The sequence below is a fragment of the Chanos chanos genome, chromosome 3 (assembly GCF_902362185.1).
Source record: "Chanos chanos chromosome 3, fChaCha1.1, whole genome shotgun sequence".
In the NCBI taxonomy this organism is placed as follows: Eukaryota; Metazoa; Chordata; class Actinopteri; order Gonorynchiformes; family Chanidae; genus Chanos; species Chanos chanos.
Genome location: NC_044497.1, coordinates 24,673,455 through 24,690,145, shown reverse-complemented (window position 1 = coordinate 24,690,145; position 16,691 = coordinate 24,673,455). Strand labels below are relative to the sequence as shown.

The 16,691-nt window shown below is 41.7% G+C and overlaps 1 protein-coding gene across 1 annotated transcript; it reads left to right on the top strand.

The window, feature by feature from the left end:
- The first annotated feature begins 5 nt into the window (after positions 1–5).
- nol9 (nucleolar protein 9) lies at positions 6–9,040 on the top strand. Its single transcript, XM_030769582.1, has 12 exons — positions 6–518; positions 1,081–1,303; positions 1,657–1,787; positions 4,008–4,152; positions 4,424–4,520; positions 4,718–4,815; positions 5,016–5,177; positions 5,454–5,706; positions 6,077–6,191; positions 6,499–6,673; positions 7,559–7,692; positions 8,861–9,040. The coding sequence occupies exons 1-12, from the start codon at positions 6–8 to the stop codon at positions 8,987–8,989; spliced, it is 2,175 nt and encodes a 724-aa protein (XP_030625442.1). The 3' UTR covers positions 8,990–9,040.
- Positions 9,041–16,691: the final 7,651 nt, after the last annotated feature.

The window sequence follows — 16,691 nt, the reverse complement described above, 5'->3', positions numbered from 1 at the left end:
CGACAATGAAAGTGCAGAAAGTCTCGCCTCGTTCCACACACGTGCAGCCAAACGCGACTAAGCGTAAAAATAAGTGGCGGCTGCATAACAGGAGAGCACTCGGTTTGAACTCTTCTGATCTTAGTCCAAACTCGACCTTCGCCAAGGTAGAGCATCAGTTAGCCAACAGGGAGAAGTCCCACTTGAAGCGATTAAAGAAACTGCATGCGAAACGTATAATTCTGAGCCTCGAGGACAGTTCTTCCGTTAAAGCGAAGGACAGGGACCAGCCGGGGACTTTCTCTCATGTCCACACCAATGGAGGAGGGACAGAGTTGGAGGTCAATAGTAATTCAGAGGACTCCCAAGACTGGCGCTCCTATGCAAAATCTGTCCTTCAGAATGGCGTGGAATGCTCTGCGGGTCAGGAGAGCCCAGATGCAGCTTCCCCAGAGCAGTTGGAAGAAGAGGAGCTTCAGTACCATGCCCAGCTTGACCGCAGTCACAACCGCACAATACTGGTCATGCAACAAGGCCAGGTTGGTACTTGCCTTCAGTATATAACTATAAATAACATGAGATAACATAATTATCCTGCTTCACTAATTAACAGAATGGCTCCTTTTTAGCATGAAGATCTGTAAACTCTTAAGTGGTGACTTAAGTTTACTTTAAGCTACTTTTGTGACATTTTAACACACTGACCATACTGTACTGTGCTCTGTAGTCAGTAAGATCAGGTTATTCATGCTTTAAACTTCAGCAGACATGGGTGACATTAAAACTCTGCCATGTTATATCAACTGTTTTGTTTTGCCCTGCTTTACACACTTTTACATAGGCTGTGAAGAGCTTTGAGTCTCTTGATGATTTTTGTGAAGAAGTGTAGACAAGACAACTAACCACCTGGACAATTGCAACTTTTCAGACTTTCATTCCACAGAAAATACCTGAACACACCTGAGCATCCTAGACTAATCAAGATCAGTGGCTAATCAATAATGCTTGTCTCAATCAGCATACACTGCAACTTCATCAAGAATTTACCACTGATTTAGTTAAATATTGTTTGCTTCTGAATTTGTTTTTTTCACTCTTCAGACCTTGTGTTTCCGTGGGAAGTGCCTGCTTACGTGTCTGTATGGTCGAGTTGAAGTGTTGGGATTCACCATAGAGGAGGGCCAGCAACCCTACCCCATGTTCTCACCCCCCTCCCACTGTCCACTCACCATCACAGCCTTGGGAGACAACTCCCCAACCATCAAGAGCAGGAAAGAGGGTCGCCTGGAGGCCAAGGCCATCATCCGCAAATACCTGTCCACTGGTAAGAGCCAGAGGTCTGGCTTTAGCTGCCCTCTGTCATGGTTTTCTCAGGCCACTGGGCAGAACAGATTCGAATATTTGTCATTAAATTTAGTTCAAAGTGCGTGCCTTCTTTTTTTTTTCTCCCTGAATTTGAGTTGTGTTATGGCATTGAGCCCAGTGCAAAGTGTCAGGTTTAGCCTGTGTAGGGGAGTGTAGTGTCCAGTACATTGTGTTGCATTTTAAACAGTATTGCACACAGTCTTGTGGTAGTAGCAATTACCTGCAGGGCTTTACCAGAAGGAAGCAGAATAGCGTTTGAGTGTGCTGTTGAGGCGCTGTTTGTATATTATCTGATGAGTGTTGTTTTGACAGAGCCACGGAAGAGACTGCTGAGCGAGGTGGACGCAGACTCCTGTGTGGTCCTGCTCGAGCCCCTGGACACGCCTCTTACACGCTTTCTCACCAGCTTCACAGAACTGAACCAGCTCTTCAACCTCAGTGCAGTCAGTTGACAACATACACACACACACACCCTGACACTCTTCTCACTGCTCTCATTTACCAAACACTACCAGTAATAACAGTATTAGTCAATACCAAATGCTCTGAGAGATCGCCTTATCCAATTTTTTGTTTTTAGTAACTGGCCAGTTCAGGGTTCGAGACTGCGACCGTTTTTTGACAGACTTGCTGTTTTCGCAGCCACGCCCCAGAGTGAAAAGTGGTAGGGCGAAATACGCGAGGTGCCCAAATCAGGTGCTGGTGCAACCAACTGAGAAAGTTGGTCGCACTAGTGCAACCAGTGGAACAGTTAGTCTGGAGCCCGGGACCAGTAACAGCTACTAGTTGAATATCTAACTGCTGCTGTCAACTTAGTTGTAGTTAGGGTCTTACTTTCCTTATTGAAAGCATTTGTTATTGTGATTTCATCAGTTAGCGGTTTACAAAATCCACCAGTTGGTCCTCTCCAATAGACACAATACACAGCACAACACTTTGTAGCATAAAACAAAGCCACATTGTGTCTTTTACATGTACATTGTTACATTTACTATGCTGAAACAGGTGCCTCAGTTTTCATTAGAATGCATTGTGTAGCCTGAACATTGAACGGTAGAAATAAGACTTTCCCAGATCTGTAAGTTGTCCGTTTTGAATGTGAGCTAAAGTGTGGCTGTGCTGTGTGTGTTTATAATGTGAGCTAAAGTGTGGCTGTGCTGTGTGTGTTTATAATGTGAGCTAAAGTGTGGCTGTGCTGTGTGTGTTTATAATGTGAGCTAAAGTGTGGCTGTGCTGTGTGTGTTCTGAATGTGAGCTAAAGTGTGGATGTGATGTGTGTGTTTATAATGTGAGCTAAAGTGTGGCTGTGCTGTGTGTGTTTATAATGTGAGCTAAAGTGTGGCTATGCTGTGTGTGTTTATAATGTGAGCTAAAGTGTGGCTGTGCTGTGTGTGTTTATAATGTGAGCTAAAGTGTGGATGTGATGTGTGTGTTTATAATGTGAGCTAAAGTGTGGCTGTGCTGTGTGTGTTTATAATGTGAGCTAAAGTGTGGATGTGATGTGTGTGTTTATAATGTGAGCTAAAGTGTGGATGTGATGTGTGTGTTTATAATGTGAGCTAAAGTGTGGATGTGATGTGTGTGTTTATAATGTGAGCTAAAGTGTGGCTGTGATGTGTGTGTTTATAATGTGAGCTAAAGTGTGGCTGTGCTGTGTGTGTTTATAATGTGAGCTAAAGTGTGGATGTGATGTGTGTGTTTATAATGTGAGCTAAAGTGTGGCTGTGCTGTGTGTGTTTATAATGTGAGCTAAAGTGTGGCTGTGCTGTGTGTGTTTATAATGTGAGCTAAAGTGTGGCTGTGCTGTGTGTGTTTATAATGTGAGCTAAAGTGTGGATGTGCTGTGTGTGTTTATAATGTGAGCTAAAGTGTGGCTGTGCTGTGTGTGTTTATAATGTGAGCTAAAGTGTGGATGTGATGTGTGTGTTTATAATGTGAGCTAAAGTGTGGCTGTGCTGTGTGTGTTTATAATGTGAGCTAAAGTGTGGATGTGATGTGTGTGTTTATAATGTGAGCTAAAGTGTGGATGTGATGTGTGTGTTTATAATGTGAGCTAAAGTGTGGCTGTGATGTGTGTGTTTATAATGTGAGCTAAAGTGTGGCTGTGCTGTGTGTGTTTATAATGTGAGCTAAAGTGTGGATGTGATGTGTGTGTTTATAATGTGAGCTAAAGTGTGGCTGTGCTGTGTGTGTTTATAATGTGAGCTAAAGTGTGGCTGTGCTGTGTGTGTTTATAATGTGAGCTAAAGTGTGGCTGTGCTGTGTGTGTTTATAATGTGAGCTAAAGTGTGGATGTGCTGTGTGTGTTTATAATGTGAGCTAAAGTGTGGCTGTGCTGTGTGTGTTTATAATGTGAGCTAAAGTGTGGATGTGATGTGTGTGTTTATAATGTGAGCTAAAGTGTGGATGTGATGTGTGTGTTTATAATGTGAGCTAAAGTGTGGCTGTGATGTGTGTGTTTATAATGTGAGCTAAAGTGTGGCTGTGCTGTGTGTGTTTATAATGTGAGCTAAAGTGTGGATGTGATGTGTGTGTTTATAATGTGAGCTAAAGTGTGGCTGTGCTGTGTGTGTTTATAATGTGAGCTAAAGTGTGGCTGTGCTGTGTGTGTTTATAATGTGAGCTAAAGTGTGGATGTGATGTGTGTGTTTGTGTTTCCGCAGAAAGAGCTTAGGTCACAGGCCGCCATCTATAACCCTGCTCTCTCTGCCGTGGGTGTGACTGCCCTACGTGGACCATTTGGGCGGGGCCTGGTGATGTCACAAAGTTACAGGCAGGCCTTAAGTAGCTTACTCAGTGCCTGGGCAGGTAAAAAAAAACCCCAAAAAAACTCTCATCTAATATTTCTCCAATCATGTTAGCTCTGCTTATTAGGCAGGCCTCTACCCATTAACTGCTCTGAGGGCCTTACTTCTGGTTACATATGTTGATCTGATGATTTTTTGATATATTTGACGTTCTTCTGGTTACATTGGTAGATCTGATGATTGTTAGGAACCTTTGACATTCTTCTGGTTGCATATCTTGATCTGGGGATGGTTTGGTACATTTGACATTCTTCTGGGTGGTCTGTCCTTAGGGGAGTTTGACCGCTGCCCTGTAATCCTGGTGTGTGGGGCCAAAAACTCTGGCAAGTCCACCTTCGTCCGGCATCTTATCAACAGTCTTCTGAATCAGTGAGTATCACCATGTCCCTCTCTCTCTCTCTCTCACCATAACTGCCCTTAGCATCAGTTGTAGGTTTAATGGTCGGTAACCAAGAGACACTGTTAATTTTGTCATTATACTCCAGTGAGTAAGGAAAAGTGGGATGGAAGAAGAACAGTGCAGTGTTAATGGAAACGTGTGTGTGTGCGTGTGTGTGCATTTGCAGCACTGCGAGTGTGGACTATCTGGAGTGTGATCTGGGCCAGACGGAGTTTACTCCTCCTGGTTGTCTGTCTCTTATCACAGTCACAGAACCACTGTTAGGTAAGTTCCTCCTCAAGTTTGACATACATAAAACCAATGCACATAGAATTCACCATCACTCACCAACAGATTCACAACATCCTTCAAAACTTAGTCCGGATGAATTTTGATCTTTTTTGTCTGGTTTGGCTTGCTGTTGACGCATTCGGTGTCAACAGCAAGCCATTCAGAAATATATCTGTGTTTTTATTTTTTCCCAGGTCCACCGTTCACGCACCAGCAGGACCCAGAGCACATGGTGTTTTATGGACAGCCAGACTGCCAGTCTGATCTGGACCGGTACCTGGACTCTCTGAAGTCTCTGTGGCGCTATTACAGTGGCGAGAACCCCGTCATCATTAACACCATGGGCTGGGTCAAAGGCAAGGCCGCAGACAAAAATTAAACATTAAATATTTAAACATTCTCAGTATCTCAGGGAGGTCATTGTCTTTGAGAAGGCATTTTTGTATAGTAGAAAAAATAAGTTTAAAGTATTTAAGCACTGCTAAAGAATAAAGCCTTTTATTTTTTCTCTGGTATCTCCATGTTATGTCTTGGACCATACAATGATGAAAGCCTTTTTGTTCTGAACATTGCTATCACAAATGTCATTATTTGTACTGTCTTGTGATTTGTCTTCTCTTTGTCCTCTCTAGGTCATGGCTTCCAGGTTCTGGTGGATCTCATTCGCTTTTTCTCCGTCACCCACGTGGTGCAGCTCAGCTATGGGGACACGCCTCAGTGTCAGAGCCTCACTCCTGAGTTCATGCGCTCCGCCCACGGCTTTCAGACACACCCTCCAGCCCCGCCCACACTGGGAGATGAGTCGGACAATCATGCCACAGCGCGGAATCACGTGCTCCTCGCTGTCCGATCAGAATTTGAGGGGGCGGGCAGCGCCGGCGAAACGTAGGAGCCTTAACTTTGAGCTCTTGACTTAACCTGAGACTTATTGTGCTAATCTTACTAATCAGACACAAGACCCTGTCTGTGTCTAATGATTTTCAGTGATTTGACAGCATGCGTTTTTCACCCAGCCACATGAGGGCAAGTAGTTATTCTTAAAGGCAAATGAAAAGAAAGAAGAAAGAATTGTTCTCATAATCTCGACCCGTCCTAGTCACTCACAAACCCTGTACTTACCCAAATGTGACACTAAACACAGTCTGTTCCAGCACCACTGAGTTTCTGAGTTTTGCCAGTTGATTATTTTAGTAGTATTTTTTGTTTTACTGTAAGAGGCAGTTTTGTTTAATTTTTGCTCTTTTAATTCCTACAGGAGACACCAGCGCAGTAATGAGCTTCGTGACCTGGCCCTGTTGGGTTATTTCAGTCAGCTCCAGTCTCCTGAGCCCGGCCCAATCCGTCCTCTCCACTGCTTTGTCCCATACCAGGTAAACCAGGTCCACAATCACTGTCTTTTATACATAAACCCTGTGAGTGGACAGATCAGCACAGTCACAAATTCCTATAGCACTGCCAAAATATCCAGTGAGGCTAGTGTTTTAATTAGGGGTTAATTCTGACAATTTGGATTCATCTGAAAGCTGATGTGATTGGAGTCACACAGAAGAGAAGTTCTTAACCCTTCTTAAACAACTCTGTTTTTGCAATCAAAACTAGAAGCTGTAGTCTATGTTTGCATTAATGGTTGCTTTAAACCTCAGACCTAATCTCAGTTTGGCCTGTTGCTTTGTCCAGGTGCCCCATTCTGCCGTGGCCATTGGCGTGACCCACTGTGAAGTGGCGCCCAACCACATCCTCTATGCAGCCAATGCCAGCCTGGTGGGGCTATGTTGTCTGGGGGAGAAGGTATCGGGCAGGGGAGGCCCCGTTCTACTGTCCCAAACGCCCATCTGTCAGTGTGTGGGCTTAGGTGTGTGTCAGCTCTTCCTTGTATATTTACTTTACAAATGACATGCAGAGACTCTACTGCGCTGTACTATACTATACTATACTATACTATACTATACTATACTATACTATGAAGTATTTTCTTCAGATCAAACAAGTATTACAAAATCTTCACCCGAGCTGTTAAATTTAAACCAGAACTATATTATGCACATACTGTATCTGTATGGAATGCAATGTTGTGACTAAACAGAAAAGCAATGAATTTTAATAGTTAAAAAAAATCAAGGAAAATGTTTGTATATTTATTGTTGTATGTATTGTATGTAATGTATAATTGAGAAAACTGGGTTGATTAAATATGATATTGATTCTTGGTCATAACGCCCACTTTAGGATTTACCTTTTCCCCAGTGTAAACTCTACATATAATTTGTGCATTCAGTTTTTCCCCATTAAAGTATTTTCTTTTTCCTGTGTCATTAAAACTACGCAGGATGTTTCATAGCTCCTGCTCCAGCTGTCACACAGTTGTCTGTGAGTCAGACAAGGATTCTAGTTGTCTAGTTATCAAATTTCCTCTCTTTGCTTGCTGTTATTGGCAAGACCAAGCAAGAGAAATTTTCAGTTGTGTGACTTTAAGTAGTATGGAGTGTTAGGTCAATACTCAAGTTTATTGGGATTTCCTACTTTCAACCATGAGCTTTCCGTTACGATCCGACGTTGGAAATGGATCCTTTTAAAACCAACTATATCATCAAAGTTAACTGTCTGTAAGATTTTAGTCATGCTATTGGGACCAGAACCAATTTACCAGCCTTGCCTGAAAACTGTTTTGAATTTGAAATTCATGTACTCTAATGGGTTGACCTATTCTAATGGGTCTGCTGATGGGTTGATTCCCCAGGTGTCCTGAGAGGAGTGGACATGTCACGAGGACTTTACTTTGTGGTGACCCCTGTGTCTCCCATGGTCTTAAGACAAGTCAACTGTCTGCTACTGGGAGAGGTCACCTTGCCTAAAGCTCTCCTCACTGTGCAGGTAACAGCCTATCCAGTTCACCCAGTCTCAAACTGCTATACCCACCTTATTGTCTGTGCCTTTCCCTTGTTAGCGTTAGAATGTTTTATGCTTTCTCAAAGGGCTGGTGATAATGTGGAGGAGGTGTGAATAAGATCTGATTAGCTCCAATGTTAAAGTGAAGATTCTTACCTGACCATTCTAAATATTAAAGGAGAAGTTCATGAATGTTGCTTTTCTTTTTCATCCAGATGTTATTTCTAACTGCCTGTAGGTGGAGATCTGATTTTTCATGGCTTTGTTTCAACATGCCAATCTTACCATTCTGAGCTGAAGAGAATGGATGTTCTTGAGAACAAGCTGTCCCATCAAGCCCCCATACAAAGCATTTTAATGCCAAATTAAGATGTCATTGAACTCTCTAGAACCTGAACGAAGTACTTCTGTTCCTTTCTCAGTGGTTAATGAACTCTGAAGTGTTTTATACACAAAAAAAGTCCCACAATCACAATGAATTTTTCCACTGAACGTTGCCATAGTGACTCCATTTACCGGGAGGGAAGCTTATAGCTGTGGAGTGACAGTATTGTGATATGTGGTTTGAACATTCTTCTTTAGTAGACGTCTGGCTCAATAAACCACAAATCATGTGTCTATAGATATGTATTCAATTCATTCCTAATGATACGTGTTGACGTGTGTTGCTTACTTACCCCACCATGAAAGCCCAGTAGTTTGGTGTGGCTTCTAATGTTTTGTGTATTTCTTTCCAATGAGCATGCTAATGTCTGCGCATTGAAACTCAGTAAACCATGTCAGAGGAACGTAGCAGATCCTCCTCTATAGACTTGCATTAAGACAAAACCCAATGGTGGAGAATATTGTTGAACCTCCTGTTTTGTTTGTCTACCATGCATTTCTTTAGCTGTCATGTGGCGCTGCATTTCTCCTCCTCAGAGTTTTTGAGTGTTTGTCTGGTCCCATTTAACATTTTAAATATACAAACATTTAGCCTTCTGTTGGAATGGTTGATCACACAGCTGTTAAGACGGTTCCATCCACACAGTTTCACTTACAAATGTCACACTCACACGAGTCATAGGCGGGATTCTGGAGTCTCACTGTCTACTCTCACAATATTTGTGTATTTGTGCTAACTAACATGCATCCTCTCTGTCCTGTATTGCAGCCTGGAGTAGAGGGAGAGTTACCATACGTCACGACTGACTACAGTTTTGAAGTCAAAGGAGCGGGAAAGGTTCATGTTTTCAAAGGACTGATGAGACCTGCTTTCGTTAAAACTAAAACAAACAACTAAGTGCTTATGACAACAGACTGAGCTCTCAAAGCATATTGTTTTCACCTTGTACATTTTTTTTTTTTTTACACTGAACTTAAAGTCCGTGACTACCATTGAATGTACAGAGACACCAAATGGGGCGTGTGTCAAGCAGGAGATGGTGGACCAAAGTGAATGATGGGACTTGTAGTTTCTATCACGTCTGTTGGAAGACTCCCTGGCTGAAGGCCCTTTGAGAAAAAATACATTATATTCATGTTATACCGATCATTTTATGGATTTCTGCTTCATAAGTGTCAGCTTGTTGTTACGGTTTATCACATTATAGTCTGTCATATCCCGCGACACTATGACCGATTAACATCTTCAGGTGACATTCCCAGACCAATACCGTACTCAGTGTGAAATATTAAAATGTCTTTCATTTATTTTTGTGGAGAGTTTCATCCAGATGTTTTCAAAGCAGTTTATTTCTCGTATGAAAATGGTCAACGCTGTTCTGGTTATATGCTTTGTATTAATGTGACGGAGGTGTACACAGCTGTTTCCATGGCGTCAGCCTTACAGATAATCAGTTGTGGAACCTGCTCAGTTTCATTTGAATAGGAGAGCAGTGGAAACAACATGAACCATGTACCTCCTACAGCTAGATTTCTCTACATTCATAAATGAATTGTCAGGTATGGAGGTATGCTTGTTCCTACAGCTAGATTTCTCTACATTCATAAATGAATTGTCAGGTATGGAGGTATGCTTGTTCCTACAGCTAGATTTCTCTACATTCATAAATGAATTGTCAGGTATGGAGCTATGCTTGTTCCTACAGCTAGATTTCTCTACATTCATAAATGAATTGTCAGGTATGGAGGTATTCTTGAGCTGTATCACCAGGTGAACATGAATGCGGAAAACCATCAACAACTTTGAAATCTCCTGTCAGTAAACATACAGTTACTATTACCCCACCCCTCTCCCCAGGGGAAAGGAACCCAGTTGGAATGTCGATTTCTCTTGGCCATCCTTTTTCTATCTTTGTATGGGAATCTCTTTTCTATTTAGTGTGTACTTTTGGAAACATGTAATTCCATAACATTGTGGATCATGAACAACAAAGACATTATTACAGATTCCTTTGTGAGCTGGGTTTCTTGTTTCTTTTTCTTTTCTTTTTTTTTGGCAAAACAATACGGTAATATAGTTAAGAAAAACAAAAAGTTTTGTGTGTGTGTGCGCGCGTACAGCAGAATTGCACTCCATTTGTCCTTGACTCAATAGGATTCGTTGTGGACTATGGACAAATAGCTACTGGTCACTGGAGGGCAGTGTTGAATTCGTTATGCTAGCAGTGCCATTTTTATGCTTTTTTTGTGCTCATACTCCTCTCAAACTTGGCTTAAAAATGATGTAAATATATATTATTTGTCTTGAATATATTAAAGCATTTTAAATAATTAAATCATTAACATTGGTGTTTGGTGGCAACCTGCAAAAATTTTAGGTTTATTAGAGAATAAAACTCATTCCCTGTGTTTATGCAACATTAACAAAACCACAGAGGTGGATAAAGCTATTTCTCAGGCTTTGTTGGTCCTAGGGTTGTGAGACAGGGACGTAAGATAATGATCTGTTGGGAATCCAGAGTGTTATTTTTACTGTTTCAGAAATGTCTGGAGAAAAATGCACTCTTAGTTCCAGCTTACATAGCTTGACTGAAACAAAACCAGCCACTTGTCCTCCTCTGGTTGACTGATGTCACTAGCTTTGATGAGGATATTAGGAATCTGCTCAGAGACAGAATTGGTCAGTCTCGTTCTCACTGAGTGACCAACTTTATCTTTTAATCTAAACATTTAGTTTACCGAATTCTACCCTGGCCAGTAAAGCTCATTGTAAAGGGGGAAAAATCAAGTTATATAAAAGTTTAACTTGTTGGGAAATTCCTCTGATTGTCCAGAACGTTCTCCTGTGAACCAAATATTGTTGTATAGTTCTAGCTGTTGAGAACTGTAAACTTCTGATAAATATCTGAACAGATCATAAGTTCTATGACGTACTTCCATCCAGCGATACTTGCCAGTTTGCGAACCATGGGGGTGGGGAAAGGGAACGGTGCATTTGTTTGTTGAGGAGCCCAGTCAAATAGACCTCACTTTTTTCAGACACCCCAATCTTTGCTTTGTTCACAGCCTCCACCCCACCTTTTGTTCAGAGAGGGGGAGAGAGCACACACAAGCAATGCAAGTATTGTGGCTTTCTGATTGTTTTACTTTGTCAATACACATGTTTTTCCTGTGAGTGCAAAGCTATTGGATGAGAAATATGTCTTGCTGGAGGTCCCATCTCAGCAGTCCAAATAGAACCCACAGTCCTGGAATAAACACAGACCCTTACCCCGATTAAATCTCCAAGAAACATAGACTAAACCATTTGGCCATTTGTCTTAATTCATGTAAATTGAGCAATTCAGTGTTAACAAGCACTGTGTGAGGTGATTAGCTTCCAGTGCCAAGAGCAAATCATCTACAGCCCTTGAATCTCCTACATCTCACAAGAATCTGTCACTTAGCCCAAACAGGAGAATATCTTACCTTGATCTTCACTTTCAAATGTGGTGTCATGCATTCAACTGCTTTACCTTAATAAATACCATTTAAACAGTCCTGTATGGGGGCTATTATGGGAGCTCCAGCCTTAATCACAACCAAAGTAACCCGTGATACTGCAGAGTGATTATTATAGATGATCCAGCTTAATCTGTATTCACAAGAAATCCTATCAAGTGATATTACAGACAAGGTGCAGTAATGTTCAGTGTGAAGATTCTCAAAAGCTTCAATCTATTTATTTTGGAAAGCAAAAACAGGAGAATGCTTTCTTGAAACCTTAGCACACTTTAGTGAGAGACTGTCCGTGATCTGTGGCAGAGATATAAACAGTCACGTTCGTTGTTCGCTGTCATTCTGTCTGGTTTCTTTAGGAGAACAAACACTCCCCCGATGGTGTCTTTTTTGAAAAGCTCGCGGAGCTATGTGGGTGGAATCCGGGGATGCAGTCTAAAGGCCTGAGACCTCAGATATGAATATGGGCTGTGATTCAGAGACGGAACAATTAATGCTGCACACATGGAGTACCTGGCAGATCCCTGACTCCAGACTTGGCTCCGATTTAAAGGCGCCCCTAAGATCATCCAGGGGAGGTGTGGAAACCGGCCTCTTTTGCCCGAGAGAGAAAGAGAGAGAGAGAATCAGCAGTGCAACACAGCACTCCTAGTACAAAAACTGGTGTTAAAAAAAAACTGATTTCTAAATGTTGCTTGGGCAATATGAATCACAGAACAGCTGGAGGTTTTAGGTCAATGGGGTGTCTCTTGACAGTTTAAGGATGGGTTCTGAAATGTTCTTTGAAATGGATAGCATTATTGTGTATATTTCAGTGGTGCATCTAACTGCATATATCTCAGCCCATCCATTCAAAGGCTTTCACTGAATTTGCCCAAGGACTTCTGTGCAGCTGACTCGGTTTCTAAGCACTGAGCATTCTTTATCAAAGATTCCTACTTTTGTGTTGTCCCTCTTTAGCCAACCACACCCTGTCTGGGTGCCTGAATGCCATGTGAATCACAGGGTTTCAGAACATGCAGTCACTCTAAACACAAAATCGGTCTTAGTCTGTTCAAAAGATGAATAATTAACAGCAGGACAAGGGTGATGGAGTCACGCAACACCAATCCAAACATTGCGTGATCTTAAGAAATGATCCAATGATGAATAGACAAACCTCACTGAATAGCTGCAGACTATTACAATAGGCCATGATATTTCAGATTCATTGTGATTTGTTTTTATTTCGCCACTTGCAAAAACTCACAAAACTTTATCATATTGATTTCATCGATCCATCAAGTTCAGAACGTGTCATGTGCAGGTAAAACATAATTTCAAGACCTTATAGGCTCCCCACGATGGGTCTGTGGACATAACAGCATAGGATGGGGTGGGAAAGATCCTGTCGCTTTATACTGGTAAGTTAACCTTCAAGCGTGACATAAGACGTTCCATGAATCTGTGTTGTAATAACTGTGACTCTACAATATTCCTGCACAATAACGGTCCTCTGGAAATTTAAACGCCACGTGCATTCCAAAGGGAATGACAGCTCTTATATAAAACGCAATATCATGTAATTACCTCTGTCTTGTTTTAAAGTAAGAGCTACTCCACTGCGCCTCTAGCTGCACAGTCTAGCGCGTGACGAGAAGAGGGGAGAGAAGGAAAGCCCTTGGCTGAAGGTGGACTGAATGAATGGAAAATGCGCCTGATGGCTGAGAATAGTCTGCAAGCAATGCCTCAGAAAAGGACGGATTAAACGTTACAGCAGAGAGGCTTCGGTTTGGTTGGTGGCCAAAACCAAAATAAATTCGCCTAAGGCAGACATTTGCCAGAAGAGAAAGCCTAATCTTTTATTTTTGTACGGTTTATGGAAAAGGAGGGATGTTCAAAAGAAAGGACTATGCGGTTTGACGAAATGACGGATCCGGAGGTTGAGGGGGAAATATAATGCAACGTAAACTAGTTTGATTCAACAGGTTTCCACGCTTCAGCTGTTTTGACTCTTGCTATGTGCTGCGCCGCTATTTTGTAAGAGATGCATGATATGTAGCCAACCAAGAATAAACTAGCCAAGATATGCTTTGTTTTGGCTAGCACGCAAGCTATTTTACAAATACAGCAATGAGTTCACGTTGAAATCTACCGAGAAACGTTGACTTCATTTATTAGAACAAATACAAATTAATATTATGCAACAGGATAGTTTGAAGTAAGTTTTGTGTGAGTGTATTTTGGGCAAGTCACACGTGCACCTTTAACAGGTTTGCGTGCATTGCATTGATAGGGCTGAATGGTTCGAGCTTTTGAGAGGGGTTAAGCCAGTGGCAGTGAACTCTAGGGTTACATCACAAAAAGTGAGCAGAAACACTGCTTTTTAAGCACGGTAATTGGTTACATAAAAATATGAGCCGATTAACAGTGCGCCATGACAGGACAGTTACAGACCAGACAGGATATTTAAGGAATATCTAGCAGGAAAGTCCACAAAGAAAGGCAAGGTTATTCTTCCACGCTGCCGAGTTGTGTCGTCCGCAGCTGCAGCCGACCGCTGGTAACCCTTTGACCAGCTGTTTCCGAGCAGGTTTCATTCTTTCTAGCAAATGTACTGCTAATTTTCGAGCAAGTGGACTATGAATTCAGCTCAACTGAAATCACCCCCAAGGAGTTGGCTTGGTCTCCGCTTACGTCTGAGTAAGTGTTTCTCTATTTTCCTCAAACCGTAGCGTACAGTGTGGAATGTCATTACAAGTTAAAACGATCAGCGCACACCATTGATCTATTGGTATTTGATAATATTCACTCTTGCCTTCTTGTTTTTTTTTTTTCTCTCACGGGCTTTCATTATACTTTTTGGAATATTTTGCTGGATCAACTTCTTCTTTTCTTTCTTCTTCTTCTTCTTCTTCTTCTTCTTCACCATCATCATCATCATCATCACACCAGTATTCTACAGAGGAGCATCGCTGGCTTTCTTGTGGCAAGCACTCAACTCTAACGTAATTTTCTTTAGGCCTTGCTCTTAACAGCTTTTCTTGCTTGGGATCAGTACATCTCGTTCAGTATAACTTTCAGTTAATTCAATGTAGATTTAAACTAACCCCCAAAACAGTTCTTTGCACTGGATGGCCAAGTGATCTTGTGAGAACTTCAGAGAGTTTGATTGATTACTTTGTTGCACAGGCAAAATAAACATTGCATATAAGCCAACTTCCCCCAAACAGATTTTTGAGTGTCATTATTGACTGAAGTGGATGCATTTGTAATATTCAACATGCCTGACTCAGACTTTAGAGAACAGAAGAACCTAGAAACTGAAGTGGAATAATTAGTAAAATATATCACAGGCAGAAAGACCTTAAAGCCTCTGTAGAACACGTTGCTTTAATCAGAGTCCGCATGTCTTGGCTTGTTTTCCTGCGCTTTTATACCACAGAGAAAATGACACTTGACGTACTTGAGCGGTGAATGTTTAAGCTGACAGACTGAATGAGGTACACAGTGGCTTTGAATTAGTCAGTAGTTGTCACAAGCATAGGCTGTTACCCCATACATTGATAACTCAGCATGACTGTGCTGGGATTAGTTGAATAGCTTGTATCCCTGGCTGTCAATCCAACCTCCGGCAGTGCTGGTAGCAGTTATATTTAGCAAGCAAGCGTGTTTGTTGTATGTCAAGGACTTGTAACTTTGTGAGGTCCAAGATCTCAAGGCTCATTTAAATATGTTTGGATGTTAGTGTAAGAATCTTGTATTGTGACAGGTGTACCAGATTGTGGCCAAAGCTTTGTTCAGCTTTGTGTATCCATGGGTCCATGAACTGTCCACACACACACACACAAAAAACATTGCATAGGTTGTTCCTTTTTTGCCTTTCTAACATGTTTCTTTTGCAGTGTGTCCTACAGTTGGACTTCTGTTTGACTTTCAGTAATTCCGTGCCTTTGGACTAGGCTGCATGCAGGTTTCAGTTCTGTCTTGTGTAGCACACATACCAGAAATAATTCACAAGGTGGTGATTTACACTTTACACTTTTTTTTTAATGTCTCAGTTTTGCCCATTGTAGGTCATCACAAATTGTTGATACCTGGAGCACAAAAATGTGCAAGCACCATCAGTAGAAGCTTGACATTAGAATTAGAGGCAATAATCTCCTTTAATAAAGATCTCAAAGTTTAAAAAAAAAAACTCAATGCATTTTTTCATAGGCTTTTTCCTATCTGTCTTGTAAAATAAACATGCTTGGATCTTTTCCTCAGTGATCAGTTGAACAGTTGGTTCCCCTTGTGGTAATGCTGCACCCAAACAATACTTAAATCCCTTTTCCTCGGGCAGTAATCTTGTTACCTTGAGTGAGAACTGGCTTTAAGGTGCCAGTGGAGTACTCTTCCTCAGAACAGACATTCATTTAGCCTGCACAACTTCTAATATTTTTCATAACACAGTCACATAAAAAGAAAGATGTTTTTGGAGCATGAAATGACATGACTTTTTGTTCAGCTAAACTATATTTGCTAAATTGCCAGTTATAAAATTCGCTAATAAATGATCTAAATATTCCTCTTTACGTGTTTACTGTTCACTGTTCACAAGTAACATTTTTGTTTGTTTGTTTGTTTGTTTGTTTTCCACCTAAATGTAACCTCAAAGGTGGTGCCATACTTGTCTCGGTACCTTATAGAGTGTAGTGAATGTTTAGGGAAATACAGAGCGTGTATGTGCCCATAAGTTGGTCGTTATTTTTGTAGTGAACTGCTATGGCTCCCAGCTGAGCCATGTCTGGGTGAAGTCATAGCTCTGAGTTGACGCACACAGCTGTAGGCCATTTCTTACTTTCTCTCATTCATATCTTTCCCCTCACCCTTCGCTCTGTCTGCGTCCCTTTTCGGACGGTTTTCATCAGCCACAGGAAAGGAAGCCCTGACGACTGCACCCTGGCGGTCCCGGCCTCTTCTTTAAGGGACTGTCAAACTCTTAATGTCTTGTCAGCTTGGAGAGATAAGTGAGAGGTTTTTTTCGTAATGTTGTGTGTGTGTCGGCAGGCTCATGGTTCAGAAGACAGATGGTGAGGTGATGTTGTCTGAGTTCCCGCAGTCTGCTCCCAGCACTGACG